General features: G+C 41.7%; 1 protein-coding gene across 2 annotated transcripts in view; it reads right to left on the bottom strand.

Annotated features, from left to right (window-relative positions):
* CSMD1 (CUB and Sushi multiple domains 1) overlaps window positions 1–21828 on the bottom strand; it is a 1607858-nt gene that overhangs the window by 794466 nt on the left and 791564 nt on the right. For both annotated transcript variants that reach the window (XM_074329288.2, XM_074329289.2), the window contains exon 4: window positions 13423–13617. In XM_074329288.2, the coding sequence (XP_074185389.2) occupies window positions 13423–13617 (195 nt within the window). The remainder of the gene's footprint in view (window positions 1–13422; window positions 13618–21828) is intronic.

Here is a 21828-nt window from a genome sequence, read left to right as displayed (position 1 = left end):
ATCTATATATTGCATTGTGCTCACCACCCAGAGTCAGTTCTCCTTCCATCACCATATATTTGACCCCCTTTGCCCTCATCTACCATTCCCCATCACACTTACCTTCTGGTAACCACTGAACTGCTGTCTGTGACTATGAGTTTTTGTTTGTTTGTTTGTCTTGTTCCTTTGTTCCTTTCAGTTTTATGTCCCACATATGAGTGAAGTCATACGGTGCCTGACTTTTTCTACCTAACTTATTTAGCTTAGAATGATAATCTCAAGATCCATTATCAACAAGATAAGTAATAACAAGTGTTGGAGAGGCTGTGAAGACAAAAGAACCCTCATACACTGTTGGTGGGAATATAGATGGGTACAACCGCTATGGAAACAGTGTGGAGGTTCCTCAAAAAATTAAGACTAGAATTACCATATGACCCAGCAAATCCACTTCTGGGTATTTACCTGAAAAATCTGAAAACTTTTATCTGTAAAGATGTATGTAGCCCTATGTTCACTGAAGCATTATTCACGGTGGCCAAGATAAGGAAACAACCACGTGGCCTTCGATAGATGAATGGATAAAAAAGATGTGATATATATACACAATGGAATACTACTCGGCCATAAGCAAAGATGAAATACTGCTATTTGCAACAACATGGATGGATCAAATATAATTTTCTTAATGAAAACATCTCTGAACACTTATTACAATTGGGTATTACATATTCCAGTTTTGGTTTTTACTTATTTGTTTTTATTTATTTATGTTGTCTGTCTCCGCCCATTAAAATATTATTTGCATGGAAGTTAGGATTGTTCCTGTTCTGTTCACTTTGTAACCCCAGCACCAAGAAGTAATATAAGCAAATTACAGCTTATGGGTCACATATGGCCCTGTGTCTGGTTTTGTAAAGAGTTTTACTGGGACACAGTCACACCAATTTGTTTAGGTCTGTCCATGGGGCCTTTCGCTTCACAATGACTGGCTGCAGTAGCTGAAATAGACAGCACATGGCGAAAAACATAAAAGGTTTACTATCTGGCCCTTGACAGAAAAAGCTTACTGACCTGATTGACAAGCGTACCTGACATCTTGTAGGTTCCTGATACGTGGTTCCTTAGAGAACCAATGAATGGACGTAAATAGCAAGCAGGCATATTCTATTGGAAATCAACAGACTATGATAGCAACTTTAGGGTGGATTTTAGTGCTACTAAATTCTCACAAATTAAGAGGAAATACTGTCATCAAACCCGAGAGTCACCATGGTGAAAGTTCCATGCCACATGGAACATTCCAGCAAGTCTGCGAAGCATAAATACCACTCCTAGAAGTCTATCCTTAGGAAATAATGAAACAGAAGAGAGAAAATCAATGCTCTATGCACAGATACACTAATTATAGCATTACGTGTAGAAGTAAACATTGAACTCACTCATTATGTTAAATTACGGGGAGAGAAATACTATTAATTCGTATCATTTTGAGGATAATGGGGATAAAACAAAAATTGAAATGTAGATGATATAATAATAATTTTATAAGGGAAAAATAAATGTAACATCTTCCCTGACTTTAGCCTCTGAGAGCTTTGTATGGGTGGAGTTGGCCGCCTCGGTCTCTGTTCTCACTCCATTCTAGCTCTTCACTGACAATGATTAAAATAATAATCTCACTCTTTGAAATTGAGAACTTTGAGCATCTCCTTTAATCGCTACCAGTCCTGAGAGATTAAAAGTAGCATTAATTCAATGTAATAGCTTCTGAACTGGAAGCTTTGCAGGAAAATAGCGTGCCCCAGAGGTCACAGCTAGTTAAGAGATAAAGCAGGGTCCTGAAAGGGAGATTCTTCCACTGCTGCCTGTCACCACGAGTGGCATTTGCTTGGTACGGATTTGTTGTGGCACTAGACACACAGCTCTGCAACTGAATACAGAGCCTGCAGGGAATACAATCATGCACAACTAGAGGCACTTTTGATTACGCTTTAAACTTGTTACATGATTGTATTTAATGAGGTATTGTTTTTGTTGCTTTAAAGTGCTTCGCAGGAAGCCTGCAGTGCAGTGAAGAAGCAAAGCCTGGGGACCAGGCTGAGTATAATCTAATGTCGACATACAGTTTCAATAGCTCTTTTTTTTTTTTTTAATTTTGGTAAGATTTACATTGGAATTGTTTATTGCACACTATGCAAGAAAAGTGCTTAAAACTAAATTGTCTAAAGCCATTCAAACTTAATTTAGAGCCAAATTCCTTAAGCGAAGATGGGCCCGTTCAATGGTACTTTGTAAGGCTCGGTCCTGACATGACAGAGCATCTAAGATTCATTTTACAATGTTCCTTCTGTAACAAAACTGATGAAAACACAGCTGTGTTTTAAATATCGCAGAATTTCCAAGCACCCATGAAAAGCACGACTTCTCCCCTTCTCCTCCCCTCCAGCTATATCTTGTCCTAGTCTTCCTCTTCCCTTTCATCATTAGCTGCAGAATGTCTGCAAGTGAAAACAAAAACAAAAACAAAAAGCAAACAAACGAAAAACACCAAAATCGTGTGTGACATTTCACAAAGCATTGACAAGTGACATTGTCATTTTCAGTCACATTGTGGATGGCTTATCAATTAGAGAAATCTGCAACTTTAGACAGCTGTGATTGACACATGGGCATCTATTATGCAGCATGTTTTATTAAAAGTGTTACTTCAGATGCTACTGATTCTTGGTGTTGCTACTTATTTCTTTGCTTGCTAACTGTCCTTCACTCTTCCAGGAAAATACAACTGTCTTGAATGGACACAATCAGCCAACTCTTTAAAGAAAAAAAAAAGCCAAACAGCTGCCACATCCCATATTCTTTAAAACCATCACATAATAGTGACACTGTGTTTTGTCACACTTGGGTGACTATTTACCTTAAATACATGTGTTTAGACAGAAACAAGGTTAGGGATTTACTGACTAAACAGCCTTACTTTCCAACAATAGCTAATTTGCTGTTATTTTTCTACGGTTTGCTGTTCATGCTTCTCAACAACGAAAGCAGACATCTTCCTTCAACTGACCCCAGAAGGCCATTGGAGGTAGATGTCAAGAGAACTAAGTGAATCCTGGTGTCACCACCCCGTCTTTGTGGCCTTTTATGAGTCCTCACAACTCACAGAATTAGAGTCCGCGTCTGCTCAGTCTCAGTGTTAAGAGTAACCTGAATTGTTTTGGACTGGATAATATCACAGAATGTACGTAAAGTGTATAATATGACACTTGTCACAGAGATTCACCTAAATGAAATGCTTCCTCATATCTCTACTTCCCTATTCCTTCCTCCTTGAGTAAGTCCTAGTTTCCTGAAAAGATTTCATTGGCTGGAAATAGAAAATGAGGAGAGAGTAACTTGTGGCCGACACCTCCCAGATATCTTGTGTCCTGCCTCAGCAGCTTCCCGGGGGACTTAGCCTGGGGCCAGGGGACCTTCTCTCTGCAGCCACCCTGAGCCCCAACCCTGGTAGCACCCTTCTGCCCGAGGTTGGGACAGACTTCCTGGGAAGACCACTGAGGTGGGGGTGTAGTGAGAGATCCGGGGTGTGAGGGAGAAAAATGGAGGAAGTTTGGATCAGCTAAACCCAAAGAGAGCCTTTCTGCAGAGGAGGAAAGCTTCAATCGGGAAACAGACCACTGTATACTTTGTTTTCTCCAAGGCTAATAATTCTGTAAAGGTACAGCTTCAGCCAATCATATTTAGCCTTGAAAGAAAAATGTGACAAAGCCTGTACAGGGCAAACAGCCTCTTTGGGCTTGACGCGCTCTTGAGCTGTTTATGGGTGAAGCGTTTCGTTTACAATCCATGAGGCTGCTGATTGTCACAGCCCCCAAGCCCAGAGAAAGCAGTTTGGCTCCGTGCTTGGTGTAACCATTTGCATCCCCAGGAGATACTGAGGCCAGCTGTCACTCTTCCCTCCCACCATCTTACTGCCTGTATTCTTCTCGTTTCTGGGCACACAGTCTCTGAACGGCCGGCGGGTCTGTCAGACGTCGTCACCTGCACTCACGCAGGGGAAGGGCATGTGGACCCAGCCATTCTCGTCCCTCCAGGAGGAAGCCCAGCCACTCGCTTCAGCTCCAGACAAGCTCCTCTCGCTGCCCCTGCCACACTCACAGGCGGCAGCACAGACCCCTCAGAAGAAAACGCTTAAGTTCAGATACTATTTCCCAATTCAAAATGAGGTTCTTTCGAAGGTGTTTATTTTTCTCCTAAATTAGAAGGGAGTGGGAGGGCGTGAGAGAGACAGGTGTGGCGGAATGGCCAGGTTCAGACTCCGCCTCTCCCACTCACCACTGGGTGACCTCACAAAAGTCACTTCACGACTGTGCCTGAGTGTCTCCCTGTAAAGGCAGGACCAATGATAATATGTAACTTGTGGGGCTATTGTAGAAATTAAATACATGGACACACGTAAAGCATGTAAGCTGTCCCTGAGGCTTGGTAATCGCTATAGGTTTAACTATTGTAACGTCTTTTTCTTAAAACGTACAATTTTAGTGTCCGCGCAAAAATGCCTACGATTGGCTGACTAATCCCACTGCACTTGCTGTTTATTAAAATACTTTAAACTTGATTGATGACTTTAAGGAAAAGGAGTCTGGAGGTAATTCCCACCAGGGCTCTTGCTAAACTCTCTGTACCGTCCTGCTACCTCTACGCGATGCACCCACATGCCGGCGTGTGTGTCGTTTGTCTCACCACTGCAGTCCACGTGGTGAAAATGCAATGACCTACCCTTCAGTAGCTACTTGTTTTGCCCTCTGCTCATTCAGTTTCTCTCCTTAAATCAGTCTGGTAATTTTTTTTTTCTCCCAAAGAATAGCAATAATGCATAATAACCCTTTGTGAAGAGCCACACATATTGGCGTCCTGTAAGTCACATGAGTTGACTTTCAAATGGCTTGCCACGTGGCTGCATTCATGGAGTTCTGAAACCGGAAGGCACCTTCCAGCCTGGATGAGGAGTGGAAGGGATGAGAATGGATAGGTGCAGGATTTCACTGTGAAGGCTCTGTCCTGAGCATTTTATCTGGATCACCTCATTTAGCCTTGACATCAGACGTATGAAATAGGTACTGTTACACAGAGAGACAAAACCAGCTTGAGCAAAGACACAGAGCACACAACCGATGAGCAGGATCTGACACCAGATTTGGCCCCAGGTAGCAGCTCGGAGCCTGCGCACCTGAAGCTACATCACCTGGACTTCATCCTCTGCTCACGTGTGAAGGAGTTTGCAAGGTGCGTAGCTCGGGTCCTTTAATTTAATCCTCTAACACTAGAACCATATCTTTTCAGAATGTTCACTTCGTTAATTGATAATACTGTGGAGAGACTGAGTTTGTGCCCTCTGGAGCCAGGCTACTGGGTCCAAGCATCCCCCCTACTGTTTTCTGCTGAGTGACAATCTTTCTGGAGTGGATGTATGTGTTCTCGGGTAGACCAGATGCCTGAAGGAGGTATCTGCTCTGTGGACAGTGACATGAGTCTTAATTGCCAGGTCCCAGAACTGAACCTGACTCTTCTCCCAGTACCAGTTTGTTGTAATTTTTACTTTTCAACTACAGCTGACATTCGATGTTATTTTACATTAGTTTCATGTGTGCAGCATGGCGGTCGGATATTTACACAATCTTATTTTCATTCATTCATACCTCCTGGGGCACACATGCACTGAGCTGTTTCTTATTCTTTGCTCCCTCCACTAGCTAATCTGCATCCTCTTCAACAATTTCCAGACTTTTCATTCATTAGGCAATGGTGTCATATCTTCCAAAAGTAAGATAGCACCTCAAATGAGATTCCTAAGAGCAACCCTTTTGGATTAGCCAAAGCGAGCTAGCTCACTCTTATCTTTTGCCTAAACTAATTTTAAAAATAGCCTCTCCTTTCTGATTCGATTCAGCTCAAATGTGCTTTGGCAACTGCTGAGAAGTTAGAGGGAAGACTTCCAATCAGAATGTGGCATACTCAGATTTGTACATTTCAGACTCATTTACTTATCAGTCCTCATCTTGAAAGTGCATCTGTATAGTGAGCCCTACAGTGCAGGGGAGATGACACCCACCCCCAGCATGAGGCCTTGATGTGGTTAACAGCTGGTGTGGAAGGAAAAAAGAACTCGCAGATTCTGTCATTCAGTCTGAGCTGTCAAAAATAGCCACGGGCATGTTCGTGAATTACAATGTGACATGTGGCCATTTCACACCAAGACACGCTGTTGCTATAAAACACATGCCAGGTGTTAAGTCTAGTATGGGGAAAAATGCAAACTACTTCGTTAATATTTTATGCTGATTATAAGTTGAAATGATCATTTTGGGGCGATGTTGGGTTAAGAAATATATTATTAAAATTAAATCACCCATGTTGTTACACATGGTCCTATTTCAGCTTTTCTTATTGCCAAATAGTATTCCATTGTGTATATATACCACAACTTCTTTATCCATTCATCTATCAAAGGACATTTTGGTTGTTTCTTGAGATTATAATGCTAAGTGAAATAAGTCAGACAGAAAAGGTAGAGAACCATATGATTTCACTAATATGTGGTATATAAACCGAAAACAACAAAAGAACAAGACAAACAACTGAAAGAACAAAAACTCATAGACATAGACAATAGTTGAGGGGTTACCAGAGGGTAAGGGGGGGAGCGGGGCTCTAGAGGAGGGTAAACAGGGTCTAATATATGGTGATGGAAAGAGAACTGACTCTGGGTGGTGAACACACAATTTGAGATATAGATAATATATAATAAAATTGTACACCTGAAGTCTATGCAACTGTAGTAACAACTGTCAACCAAATAAACTTTAATTTAAAGAAAAAAAGTAAATCACCCACTTCTTTTTATGTGATCAATGTCGTTATTAGGAAATTCTAATTACAGAGTTGGCTCCCACCTGTGGATCACATTACACTTCTAGGGGGCATCACAGTTCTAAACGCTGTGGAACTGACTTTTGTTGGTTAGGCACATGGCTGCTGAACCCCTGAGCCCCCGCCTGGGTGACGACTGTCACTGTCCCCCCACACCACTGCTCCGCCCACCCCTTGCTCTGTTACACAGAAGGTGGGTGTTCTGGGCTAAAACCTAGCTCATCGTGCCTTCTGCTGTTCTTGGGCATGAGTTTATGAACATAGTATCTTCCCTCAGATAATGTGTCACCTCAGGTTGCTACCTTGGAAACCGCTCTGTTTCACTTCTCTTTTGATGCTTGCCTGGAAAACTTTTCCAGCTTGGGCCAATATCTTCAGGCACACACTTCAAAGCACACCTGCCTATAGTCTGTCTGTCTGTGTGTCTGTACATATGTATGTATGTATGTACATATGTGTGGAGATGTATATATAAATGGAGAGAGAGAGAGAGAAACTATGTACTTGCATTTGAGTCTGCTAATAGTGCATTAGCTATTAACTATTAATAGTGCATAAACAAGCAGAACAAGAAAGCTTTGGCCCAGAAGTTAAACAAAAGTAATTATAAATAATCTAAAATGGACAGGACATATACTCACAAATGCTTTAAAGACAGTGGCAAAACACCCCCACTGCAATTGTGCTTGTTTGCTCTTTGTGGGTTGATGTCCCTTCTCCACAATAAACGTGCTCTTAAGAAACCAATCATGGCATCATTAGGAGTAACTAGGGCTACGAAAGAGCTTGTGTGAACTCTGGGCAGCCCAGGGCCTGTGATGCTGGACTCACAGGGAGGACGTCTAATTATGGGTGTGACGCCAGGCTCTGGGGTGGACATGATGTCCACAGTGACAGGACTGGGGAAGTGCTTGACTGCTTTTCTGCTTTTAGGAGCAGCTGTAGACAAATTTAGAAGGACTTAATTATGATTATAGAATAAAACATAAATGTTAGCAGCTTTGTTATTGCACAAGTTCTAGTACAGCGAAGAGAGCACAGAGGAAGGAATGGGTTAGAAGACACACTGGAAACAGAGAGTAGAGGTGATGGTGTTCACATCTTATGACATGGGGAGGAAAGAGACATTGCGACAAAAAAGAGAAATCGTATAAAGGGAAAGAAACATGGCAGAAAGGGCCAGTGTATTTTTAAATTTATAATGATAATATATAGAAATCTAAATTAAATTGGGAAAGGCAAGACATGGCAAGTGGGAGTGACAGAAGTACATTAACACTCAGTGAGATGTCCATTAAAAAATTTCAAAACTAAAAAGCAAAAAAGAACACTATAAACAGATATAAGACAATAATGACAAACAACCCTACAGAAACATTAAATGGTATTGAAATGTCTGCAGCATAAGTATATGGGAACAGTGATGGGATGTCCAAGAGGAACACAGCAATCCCTTCAGTTTTATTCTGTTTTTTAATCGTGTGCTTGTGCTACTTAAATAAACCTTGGTAAAGGCAGGATGATACAGTTTCAATTACAGCTGTCTTGTAATATCTGCCTTAAATGTACAACAATGTCAACAAGTTTGAAGCTTTAATTCCTTACCTTTCCTACAAGACGGCCACTGCTGCCCCGTCCACGTCTCAAGGTGACTTGGGGGACAACAGGATCATGCACTTGTTGGCATCTGCATACTTACAGATGGACATGGTGTAAAAGTGGTCTTTAGATGCCTGCCTATGGCGGTTCGTGAGTCATGCACATAATGTTAGCACAGGCTAATCTGTGAAGGGCAGAACTTACAAAGATGAGTCATTGAGAACCCTTGTCATTGGAATGTCCAGAGCTATAACTTTGGGGGTCTTGGCTCTGCCATAGCTGCTCAGGGCTATTTTCTGAAGTGTACTTTACAAACACAAAGTGTTCCATCACCAGAAGAATGAAGGCATATTGGAAGGTGGGGCTGAAGACACATGATCCCCGGCGGCAGTGGATGGAATCGTGTTTGCTTACAGCTGGCTCATTTCGAATGGCACGTGCCTACTGCAACTGTCCATTGTCTTTCCAGAGCGTACACTCTGGAAAGCATACACCTTTTCCAGGCCAGCGACAGCTCCAGCCCCCAAGCATCTGCATATTTCTATGTGACACCGTGGTTGATAGAAGATCCCACTGGTAGTAAAATGAGATCCCTAATCAGAAGGTTGGAGTGGAAATGGCTTCTGAAAGAACTCAAGGGAAATGATGGGTGAGAAATTTCCCCACCTCACGGTGGCTGATGCCAGAAGAGGACCTTGTCCTGGGGTTTCTTTGGATCAGATGGTAGTTTTCCTACAAAGGAGTGTTTTGTGATTATAGATCCTCACCTACTGTCTTTGCACCTCTTCCTGTGATCAGACAAGTCTGGAGACAATGGCCTGCTGTTCATACTTTCCATTCAAAGGCGGTACCTCCCTTTCTGGAGTTTGTACTCTGGCTCTCCAGTACGCGGGAGATCAAAGTAATTTACGGTATTTCCTGGCCCATAACATGAGAGTCTGTGTGATTTAATGATGAAGCAGGGGAAACATAAAGCAAATTAAGAAGGTGCTTAAACCCTGAGCTGAGAGCATCTGTCCTTGAAATCTGTCCAGCACCTTCTTTTCCCTTTTATATTTCTCCTCTGAATACTCACCATACCTGCACATACAGAAACAGTCACTCTTTGCACAGGCTGGCGGGAAGGACGGGAATGAAATACAATAATGAAGAAAAACCAAGGAAGATCTCAACATTAAGGTGAAAACTCAAGGGTAAATGAGGACTGAAATATCATACCCCCAGAAGAAGGACATCTAACTCTCATCCTTGAAAGAAGTCGGTGTGATACTGGTCTCCTGTTTAAGGTAATTGGTTTTAAGTAGAGCTGGCTGACCTCCCACTTGAGCTTGTAGTGATTGTATCAAATACATGGTTATATCATTTTTCTTCAGAGCATCACGTGACTTGAGCAGTGAGCCACACACCTCAGTGTCAGTGCTCCGGGTAATGCCGCCACTAGAAGGTAAATGCCCATTTGTCAACACTTTCTGTTTTGTATCCCACATATCAGTGAAATCCTATGGTTCTCAACTTTTGTGTGTGACTTATTTTGCTTAGCATAACAGGAGGGTGGTAGATGAGGGTAAACAGAGTCAAATGTATGGTGATGGAAGGAGAACTGACTCTGGGTGGTGAACATACAACGTGATATATAGATGATATAATACAGAATTTACACCTGAAACCTATGTAACTTTACTAACCATTGTCACCCAGTAAATTTTAAATTAAAAAAAAAATTTCAATGCTAGTGAAAAGTCATTGTGAAAGGGGAGTGGTGTTACTGTTTGTGACTATTAAGAAGAATCCTCAAGCAATTCCTGGAACTAAATCCTTAGAACGTTGGAGAAGCAGAAAATATCCTCATTTTAGTTTTGTAACTTATCTAAGCCCATGCAGCTGTAATTCATTTATATCTCTCCTAGACATACCACATCTACACATTTATAAAAATTAGAGCAATTGATTTTTTCTTTATGACCCAGCTATCCCAATCAATGATACATTGTGTTGTATCTTCCAAATTTGTTTCATAACATAATTATATCTAATTTAATGTCCTTTGAAATATCACTAGTCCAAGCATTGGAGAAAGCAAAATTTAAGCATACCTTTAATAATCTGTAACAAGGAAGGGGGAAAAAAATCATTTTATCATGATGAAACCATCTTGATATAGTTGGGATTTAACAAATTGGTGACAGGATAGGAAAGATTATGAGCTAACTGTTACATAAATTTGACTTTATAAGGTTTATCATCATGGGATTAGTTAAATCCATCACTTAAGAAGAAAACTCCTGGGGGAAGGCTGAGCAGAAAAGCTTTCATACTTGCCATTAATGTTTGTGTTTACATTTTTAAGTCTGTAACTTGTTATTTGATGCTCAGCATTGTCTATATTTCTACTAAGTTTATGGATGGGGGATTGGGATCAGGAGTTAGGGGAAACAGCTATAGATTAGGTGCATTTCTCATAGAGAAGAATCACGGAGAGAGTTACAAAGTTTTTATGACTGTACATTATCTCCTGGGAGGTTACAAACTAGTTGAAGAAACGTTGCACATTGAGTTAAAATATAAAATAACAACAAAGTAAATGTTATAAACTAAAGGACGTTTTTGTTTTCCTTAATGAAATTTAAAAAGGGTTTGCAATGGTAAGAAATGACTGAAATGTGGATTTAAGTGTGAATTTGAGATAGAAGTAAGCTTTACGGCTCTAAGGGAGGTGTCATGGCAAACTTAGGGAAACTGCATCACAGGATGACATGAGCCCAACTTTGGAATTAGGCGTGGAGGGGTGTGTTGGTAAGGAACTCCCCGGGGGAAAAGAGTAACACAATCAAAGCACGCGGTCGAGCTTGTGGCTTCGTGGTGTCACGGCCCCCGCCATGGCACTATCGAGCCGGCAGGTTGTTGTCAGGCCTGCAGAGCAGGGAGGACAAGTACAAGCCGCCCGCCAAACGCTGCGTGTGCAAGAGGAAAGGATGACACCTGTGCTGGCAGCACCAGCGGATGGAATCGGACAATTTAACTGTCGGGTTAGGGAGCGCATTGGCAGCCACGTGGACACGTTTGAACGTCACCCGTGGTGAGTCACTGAGGTGGTCTGCCTGAGAGAGGAGCGGTCACGGTGACGGAGTGTATTGGGGGGCAGTGACGAGGGAGCAGAATGTAGGATGGGAGCTGAGACTCTACACATGGAGCTCATTTAACCAACTTGAAGTAGGTCTGAGTGACAAGTAAAAAAACAAAATACACAACTAGAATAGGACAGCGGGAGTGGGAGTGGAGCTAAGCGACAGTTTGATGGTAAAAACTTGTCATACAGGTTATAATAGAGAGAACAAAGCCAAAGGAGCTCCGATGCTTCTCCAGAGTTAATGGGAATATCATGGAAACGATGGGAGAGATAAAAAGAAAGGGTACATTTTGGGTACCCAGCTGGCCGTGACTTTAAACAGGATCAATTAGGTAAGGGGACTCTGCAGAAAGACAAGGGACATGGGACAGACGTCTGGATTTTGACGACGCCACTTTTTGACAGTAGAAAGATGGAAAATAAGTAATAGCAACAAGAAAAAAGAAGAGACACACTAGACCTCAGCGACATGCAGGCGAGGTGAGTGCTTCAGGAACAACTGGCATTTGAAGTGGACAATATCTGTCACAGGGATTTCCCTCAGCGACAGGAACAGTTTGAACACGATAAGTCTGAACTCTGGAATACCTTGAACAAGTCAGGTTTCCTAGCTAACCCTCCGATTCCTCGAATAGAAAATGAACCTTTCATAAAATACCTACTTGTGAAGATGAAGTGTGAAAAGGTAGTGTCTGGCCCAGGATAAGTGACGGCTACCCACCAGCTCGCCACAGCAGTAAGAGGTCCTTACTACGGTAATTAACAGGAAGGAGAGCTCATGAGACAACGTTTGACAGAAAGAAAAAAAAAGAAAAAGAAAAACATAGGAAAGTACTCATTAAATAGCAAAGCCTGAAATTAAACAAACAAACAAACAAAACATACTGATGAAAATAATACAATGTTATATAATGACTTATGCTCAGGCTGTGAATTTGCCTCATCGCGAGCATGGATTAAAAGTCAGACATGTATTTGAGCTCTAATTCCTTTTACACGACCTCTGGAACCTTTTAAAACTTAAAATTCCATTTCACTATCTGTAAATGAGTGTCCATAATTTATTATTTCCATGGGTTGTTGTGAGAATTAAAGGATATAATCCAAGTAACGTGCTCAGCACTTTGGGAGCATTATATTAAGACCTCAATAAACGTCAGCGATGCTTTTATTTTTGAAACCAGCAAGATGAATTTTTTCTTACTGAAGTGGAAAACTAGGAATCAAAGTGTGCCCTTTCCTAGTTATTGGATCAGTAAAATAACATTATAGGAAAGGCTAAACTTGCAGGGTTTCAAGGAAAGTAATTCTAACCTTGTGCCAAATCCGGATTATGATCGCCTTATTTCAAAAGCCTCAGAGTGTTGAAAGAGTCCTTAAAAGGTGTGATTTAATTGTCAAGAAGTGTTTGCCACTTTTAATGAGAAAAAGATAAAAAAAAGGCACCATCAAACCAAGACGACATAAGGTGTGTATTAAATCTCAGAACGCTACCAGGAGAGGTGACGAAGCTATGCAGAAGTCCACAGAGTGTGAGAAATAGAATGAAGGCGAATTTGGGTAACTGAGGACATCTCTAAAGTTGTAACTGACTTTACAGGCCCGGCCCTGGCTTCTTAGAGAACACGGAATATTACTTTTGAGAACAGAATGAGCCGATCTGGGAAGACCCCGCGCGACACGTCCTGTGTCCGTTAGGTGGAGACTTACGGTGTCAGCTCCAAAGCCAGGGACCCAGCCCAGGTGTCCCTTCACAGCCAGTCCCCGTGTGTGGTACATACCTCGGCAGAGCGGGGCTGGGAAGTCCCAGGTTGCACCGTTGCCTGGGCTGACGATGCAGGTCAGAACGGTGTGCCCTTCCAACACATAGCCAGAGAGGCAGCTGTAGCGGATTTTGTCCCCTATGTTGAATCTTGTCCCGTGCAGGACTCCTTTCAATATTTCCCCAGGATTTCCACACGTGTGGCTCGGTAAGACTGTTGGGAAAGGAAAGAAAGAAATGAAAGTTTTAAAAGACTGTCTATGCAGGTCATTGTTTATCACAAAACATGCACTGCTTTTGAGCTATTCAACTAGTAAACCAGGCACCAGGAATATTTTCATTTTTCCTAACAATGAAACGAAGAAATACATTCATGTTTTATACCTGCAATTTAGTATTTTTGTAAAGATTATTTTAAAGGTATAAATGAAGGCATTCGGTTAAGAAAGAAAAACATCTCTGCTTAGAGTCAGAGCTCTAAATGCTGCCTGGTTTATTTCCCTAATTATGAGATTCCACAGGCCTGTAGAGTTAGTGATCAGCTAATATAGTAGGGTACCGATTATGTGAAAAAGTGGTATCAGAAATCCAGCATAAATGTGCATCACGCAGTGTGTTGGTCCTGGAGGAATGAGGATAAATGCAGCCTGAATATCATTACCAATCAATGTTTAACGGATAAACAACCGGCATAAATTACAGACCTCATCCCTTAGTCCATCAGACTTTTAAAAAATTGTACCACTATTTTATCCCAAGCCACCTGTAAGGCTGTGTGCATTTATAGTCTGACTCACAACAAAGTTTTGACGATCAGCTTTAATAACGCACATACTGTATCCACTGGTGTCCCAGTAAGATGACCTTGGTTCTGTTTCCTTCACCTTCTCACATTTTTTTTGCTGATATGATTCTGTGCCTAATTCAACTGCCTTGAAACCTAACTGACACAATGTCATCCATACTCATAAAACACAATTTTGAACTTAATTATTGTAGCATTAAGTTGGATGGTTAAAGTTGGAGACTGTTAGTTATCATCTCCATCTTTCTGGTTTAAATTGAGCACGTCATCAGTAAGTTAGCAGCTACTGCGCGGAATTCAAATAAACTAAGGGTTGTGCTGTTTGTAAAAGGAATGATTTCCAAATAATAAACTATTTCTAAATGAACGAAATTATTTTATGTGTGTATCCAATTTGTTTTGCATGAGTATGGGGTATAGTTTGATATGTACATACAATATAGTGCAATTTTTCTGTTTTCTTTCTTTGTTTATAAAGTGAGAAATTGGTAGGACTTTCCCAGTGAATGGAAGGGGATCTCAGTGATTTCTAAAATAATTTTATGTTGACAATAAATATGTACAAACTAGGCTATGTAGAAAAACTTAGAAAACAAATACTACCATTTAGAAATTTAATGTAATTGGCATGTTTGTGAAATCACAGTCAAAGTGTGTTCAGTTCTAGTTTTTACAACATAATTTCTGAAAACAGTCTGCAGAAACTTAACTGTTTGACAACACAATAGAAAACAGTTAAGTTTCGTCTACATTCATCTTTGTTTCTTTTATAAAAAAACGCTCTGCTCAATGCCGCATTCACTATTTCTAAGACAATAAGTCTATTTTTTCAAATGTTGTTTTAACATTTGTATGTGCTTTGGCATTTAACTGCCTATGGTTTCTAAGGTAGACAACCTTTCAGTTCTATCTCAGGGAGCATGTGAGTTCAGGACACAGCACAGACTGGGGATCTTATAACCTGAGATGCAAGGTGGCTGCATTTCTATCATGGACAGGGAGAGAAAGAAAGACAAGGTGAGGGAGAATATGTGGACATAAGTGCCTTCGGTGTTTTCCTTTCTTGTCCAAGAATATTTAGACTTACCAAACCCTTCCCCCTTTTAAGGGCTTTTATTATTTTCATTAACTGTTAGTAAGACTTCTTATTAGAAGGTACATAGTGCTATAGAGTGTATCCAGATAAACGTTCCCCAAAGACAAGCATTATCAGTGTCGACCATCAGCTATCTGAACACCTACGACTGAGAACCACAACAAGTAATCACTTCCGTAACCGGCAAAACAGATGAGCCATTCTGAAAAATGAACGTGGTTGGCCCAACTTTCCTACTCATTTTTCGATGGAAAATAGAAAGAAATCACTTTTTCAAAGGATCTTTAGCACAGACTGACATACAGAGAGAGCGTCATAACAAAAATGCAGTAAAATATGAACTAGGTCACAAGTCGCTGGTGCTGGATGGACAAACTCCACACTATGTTATCTGCAGCCCATTTAATGCGTTTGAACAGAAGTGAAGGAGAAACAACACGGAAAATTCGTCTGTGCTGACATTACCAGGGAGTGTGGAATTGTCCCCACTTCAAAAGTTCTGCAGGGAAAAAATCATTCCTGAAAACAAGGGTCTCCCCAAGTAGACCCCTGGGAAAGGACACACCCGTGTCTTACAACTTGAACGTTGTAATTAGGCCCAATGCTCCACGGCCCAATGTGGGATTTGGAAACACAGACAAATGATAAAATTCAGAAAGAAAGTCATGCCTGCCAGTCTATATCATTGAGCTAGCAAAGCTATCCTTAACGGGAAACAATGTAGATGTTAAAAATAGTGATTGCCAAAGAAAAACTTTTCCATAAAGGAGGGTGTACCTGTACCTACAATTTACATCAAACTGTGGTTGATCACGTAGAAAACACTTTCTCAGGGGCTCTTGCCAGTTCCATCTGTAGCAGCAACGGCCAAGGGTGACAGCCCCGCCCAACAAAGCCTGTGCAGAAATCACGGCCGCTATTTCAGGAGCCACCTCAGCCTCTGCTTCTTCTGTAAACCATCCTGGCCTCTGGGACCAGTATCACCATTTCCTTTTTTGTGCCTATCTACAGATGTCTGCCTTTACGTCTTGACAGTTATACTAGAATTTGGGAAGCACCTAGGCAGCACTCTGAACAGCCGTATTTTCAGTGGACGACGGAATAAGATGGAGAGAACTCCATTTAAGTCTCTTATTTCACCCTCCTTAGCTCTGTTTAGTTACTAAAAATGTGTCCACATCAGTATTTATTCCCCACGGCACAGTGTGAGGACTGAATGAGACAAAGCAGGTCTCCAAATACCCACATTCTATATCATCAGGCTGGACAGCAACCAACTGCCTCCAGTTCCGACCTTGAACTACTCAAGGTGGCTGCCATCTTTCTCATCTCTGCCTACACAGTGTGTAGAATAATTTGAGCCCTCAGCAAGGCCTTGCTAAATATAATTTGCTTAATTAAATGAAAAATATAAATATTAATGTAAAATATAGCACGCGTTCTTCTAGATATATGTACAATAACTAAGATTTATATAGTTTACACCATGGTGGGAACAAGGAAAAACAAATAAGTTTTTCAAAAACCGTTTGTACAAAATAACATTTTGGAAATAACAAATTATAATTTGAAGCGACTTTCCCCCCCCACATTTGGCTAAAAATATAGATAGACCTCAGATACTTAAACTTGATCTAAGAATTTTAAAAGCAAAAGAAATTAGGAAACAGGAAAAGTGATTACAAACTAACATAAAGTTTAAAGTCACTGGTTGGGAGCAGAAGGATAAATTTATTATTTAGGGAATGAAAAATTTTACTATTAACCAATTTTATTGTAGAAAAACAGATTAGAATTTTAAATGTGAACAATGTCAACAAGCAAATAGAAATAATTGAGGAAGAATTAAAATACTTCCAGTTGCAAACAATAACAAAAATGCAAAAACGCACATTGTATTATAAAAGCATTAGCAATTTCATTAAAAATTATCAAAATAACCTGAAATGGGAAAAATAGATGAAAATGATTATAGGTCTACGTGAAGATTTAAGTCTCATAAGTAAATATTAGCAACATATGAATATCCGGTGGCTGGGAAAAACTAATTTAAAATAAATAAATTCAACCTAATTGTTACTTCTGCCAATTTCATTTTCACTAATTTTAACCCAATCTCCTGTTGACAGTGAATGTCCCTTTGTGTCTCCAACAGTAATGAGTGCACATTAAGGGTTTAGTAAATGCTCACTGCAGTGACGTGAACGCCACTCTGAATTCCCTTTAATGCTTCCTTGAAGTAATTTGCCCTCTTTCCCATAGATGCTTCAAGAAAGTGGTTATCCTTTGAGTATGGTGAGTTCTGCGCCAGGGCAGACATTTGGTCACGTGAAAGGGTTTCTTGAAAGAACTCTGGGCACGGGTCCCTCCTTTCGTGGCAGGTTTCCATCAGGCCTCACAGGGCCAGGTCTGTGCACACATGGCCACCGCTCCCCCTGCTCTCAGGGAAAGTGCCTCCAGGACACTTGTATTTAGCAAGAGCCCATAGTCCCAACTCGGTGACTTAAGTAGGCCACCCCATCAAACCATCCACCACACAGTTCAGATGGTGAAACGGATGTCATATCAGATCCCTCTCCAGAAGAAGAGTGGAAACAGGATACTAAAATAACAAGCAGCATTAATATTCATGGCTGCTCCATGGCCCAACGGCGGGTCAGCAGAAGCTGGAATCCCACCAGTGGGGCAGCAGCGCTTCTCACAGCGTGTGCGTGATCAGTGAAGTTTCTTCCGGCACCTCCATTGGGAAAGTGGGTGCCTGAGGGTGCCTGGCAGACATTTGTTTACACTTTGCCTCTTAGGTCTCCCTGCAGCTCAAGGAGATAGGACTTCAAATACCCCCGTGGCATAAGGTACTGGGATGTGAACCAATAGCACGAGGCATATGTGCCCATGGGTCTGTGCCCTGCACGCCTTCCCATGACCTTTGGGGAGGATTAGAAAAATCTGATTATGTAATTTTCAGGAACACTGTGCAAATCAGATTTCCAAATGTTGAAACCTGACATTTATTCTCTGCCCTGACTCTGAATCGTGGCCAGTTGGCAAAACAAGCTGCTGAGACAGCAGTTACGTGACAAAAGCAATGAGGGTTTCTTTGCAGGCAGCAATTACTCAGCGCCTTCCATTCCCAGAGACTGTTCTCCAGGAGGGGACACAGTGAGGGAGGAATTCTGTACTGAAGCCAGTGCTTTGCCAAGGAACAGGGCTGCACGGGAAGAGCTCAAAGGGGAAGTGACTTTTAAGGATATTTAAAGGAGGAAAGCAACAAGGTTTGGCCAAATGAGAATGGAAAGAGGACGCTTTTTAAATGAGGGAACTAGGTTTGGCGAGTGTTTATGGTAAAGCCTATAGCACGATGCATTACAGAGGTCACATGTGGGAGCAGACAGAGTTTCTACTCCAGAAACAAACCAAATGATATGGGACAAATTACTTAAATCTGAGTTTTTATGTTTTCAAAAAGGGATTGAAGAACGAAGTGTACTGATGGCTTTGATGTGCAACATAAATGAAATAATACAGATTGAAGAGTTAGCAGGACACATGGAGCAGAATAAGTGCTCGATACACATCATCATTTTTAAATGGATTTCCCCATTTCTAAAGGAAATAACACAAGTTTAAAAGTATAGAGGGTTTCTAATATACACAGATTTCAGAAACAATAAAACTAAAGAAAAAAGTCTCTTAGTGTCAATATTACCATTAAAATGGGAACAGTTATTAAAATGCAAAGCAAAGGAAAAAGATATCTCGGTCCTTTTTTTAGCCATATTAATTCTATTTCTCTGTTCCTGATCTATAATAATAATTAGTAACACACAGCATGCTATGAACTAGACAGTGTTTTAAGTGGTTTATACATATTAATGGCAATATGAAGTACTATTTGTCCCTTTATAGAGGAGGGAACTGTAGCACAGAGAGGTTAAGTAACTTTCCCATGGCCACACAGCTGGTAAGTATTTGTGGTAGGATTTGCAAACGGTAAATCTAGAATTTCTACTCTTAAGCACAACAAATTTTCCTATGAAACTGTTGTCAACATCAAAAGAAACAATGAAATGCCACCAAATCTGTAGTGCTCCCAATAGAACTTTGTTTCATATAAGAAACAAAGGATATAAGGATTTGGGAGTGTAAGGATATTTTCTCATGTAAAACTGGGAGCAAAATTATTGCATGGCTTTTAAAAAATGTGTTTCAGGCTTTCCAGGTAAATTTGCAGGATGGGAGAAAGGTGTCAAGGGGGACTGTGTACAGAGTTAACACCGCAAAAAACCAGGTGGCAAACAGATTTGACATGTTTAAAGTGTCATTTCAAAAGACTGTGAATGGCAACTGGAAGCAGCTTATGAGAAGTGAGAAGACACCAATGCCTTGCAAGTGACCTTGACCGTGTACAGTGGCCACTGATGCCGTGCAGCACGTTTAGTTGGGGCTGTTATAACGCTCTTTGTTTTTAAATCTGCTGAACCTCTCCATGGGTGACTCCTAGACTTAGCAAGAAAAGAGGGGAGGATTGGAAACGTTTCTGAGTCTCCTGTGACTGAAAGAGTGACCATGGAGGGAATAGAAAATAAAAGGAATTGAGAGCCGTATTTACAGCTCCTGGAATAGCTATAATTAACGGGAAGGGGGAGTCAATCACAAAATAAAATGGAAAAATGACCATAAAGTTAAAGGCAAGACCAAGCAGAGAGCCCAAACAGCAGGCTGAGAAATAACCGGAGCAGAACGGATGCTGGTGACACCAACAGACGAAAATTAAGCGTAAGTGACTGTCACATGAAAAGAGCACAGCGATAGGGAAAACAGAAGGTGAACTTTTCAATTATCATAGAACAATCAAAAAGAAAATTACACTTGCATGTATGTTACCAGCTAACTGTGCATATACTCCAGCCTCACAATCATCACGGACACTGTCATTAATGATTTCAGAGTAGATACAAATTTTTATGACCATCTTTCTCCCTTCCTCTCACAAATGAACTTTTTACTCAACACACGGATATGGGGTTGATGACACGCGTCTCAATATTTATGCAAAGATAAAGTAAGAGTATTTCTAAAATCGGAAGAGGACTTTTAGACAGTATGACTACAAACCACCTGAGATATCAGCTTAGTGAGAGTGGGCAGGCTGGTGAAAGCTGGAAAACTGGCCCTGCGCCCGTCTCTGCTCTTTGCTTTCTAACGCATCAGACCCACGTAACAAAGATAACACCGTCCACTCAAAAACTTAACTGTCACATGACATAGCACAAGGGGTGGTGAGCACATTGAATTCAACTGAGACTTAGAAACAAGTCTACACTCTTAATCATGGCCAATTTAGTGATTAAAATTAAAACTCACTATAATCCTTCATCTTTGGCCAAGGTACAGTGTTAGAGATTGGATTTACTTTCCTGTGATGATAAAGGTTTTTTTAAAGAAAAACATCAAATTTATGACTAAACTGCCATCAGAGCCCTGGGCACCAGGCCGTGCTCGAAACATGATCCCGCTCCCCTCACTGGGCACCCCGCTCTGGCCCATCCCGCCCCTCCACGTCCAGCGGGCATCCAAGCAGGGATGGGACACAGATGAGAGTCCCCAAAATTCCACCAGCCAACAGTCTTATATTCCAAACTCTGAGATTCTTGGCCATGAACAAGCCTCGGCTGCTCTAACTACAGTCACATCTGTGAGGCTAGCGGCCTGTCCAGAGGGAGGAGAATCGTGGAGGGTCCGGAACGTCACATTCCCTGTGACACCATCGTGGGTGAGCGGAGTCCCTGGAAACATAACTCAATCCAGGTCTCAATGTCCTCTCCAGCGACATGGGCAGAGCTACATCCTGGTTCCTGGGCAGTGACTGTTGACACAGAGGTTTGCGGGCAGGACATTTAGGTGGCAGTGCTGGTGGGACAGCCGGAGGCAGCAGGAGCAGGGCTGGGCGGCAGAGAAAGACAGTGGGCAGCAGTGCAGTGCTGACAGAGGCCTCGGCCTGTCCCCAGGGACTCTGGGGTTGGTTTGGGCTCAGTGTTTCCCAAGTAGATTGGCCAGAGAATTCCCAGCAGTGGCCAGTTATTAGATGCCATTGCTCCCTAGACTGGCGTCACCATGGCTCTGCCAGGACCACTTCCTGCAGAGGGTCACAGGCGTAGGCTTCCATGGTCCAAACCCCTCCCATGGAAGGTTTCACTGTCGTATGTATTTCCCCATGGGATCCGAGACTCGTCACATTTCACATCTAGTTCACAAGGTGTGTTGTAATTTCCTGCATAATTACTCAGTTATACTTCAAGCTTCAGGTGCACGAGAAAAGCTGTTTCAAAAAGCTGTGGTTCTGGGTCTTGTGTGGAGATAACAGAAGAGTGGCAGGCAGAATAGGGAGCATGCCTGCCTGGACGTGGAGGGGCGGGATGGGCCAGAGCGGGGTGCCCAGTGGGGTGCAGTGAGAAGCTGGGGCACACCCCACCTATAGCAGGCACAGGAAGGAGCCTTAGTGTTCCCAGCAACACTGACGGAAG

This window comes from Rhinolophus sinicus, chromosome 16, assembly GCF_057876585.1.
Source record: "Rhinolophus sinicus isolate RSI-liver-muscle chromosome 16, RSI-T2T, whole genome shotgun sequence".
In the NCBI taxonomy this organism is placed as follows: domain Eukaryota; kingdom Metazoa; phylum Chordata; class Mammalia; order Chiroptera; family Rhinolophidae; genus Rhinolophus; species Rhinolophus sinicus.
This window is presented reverse-complemented; position numbering and strand designations above follow the sequence as displayed.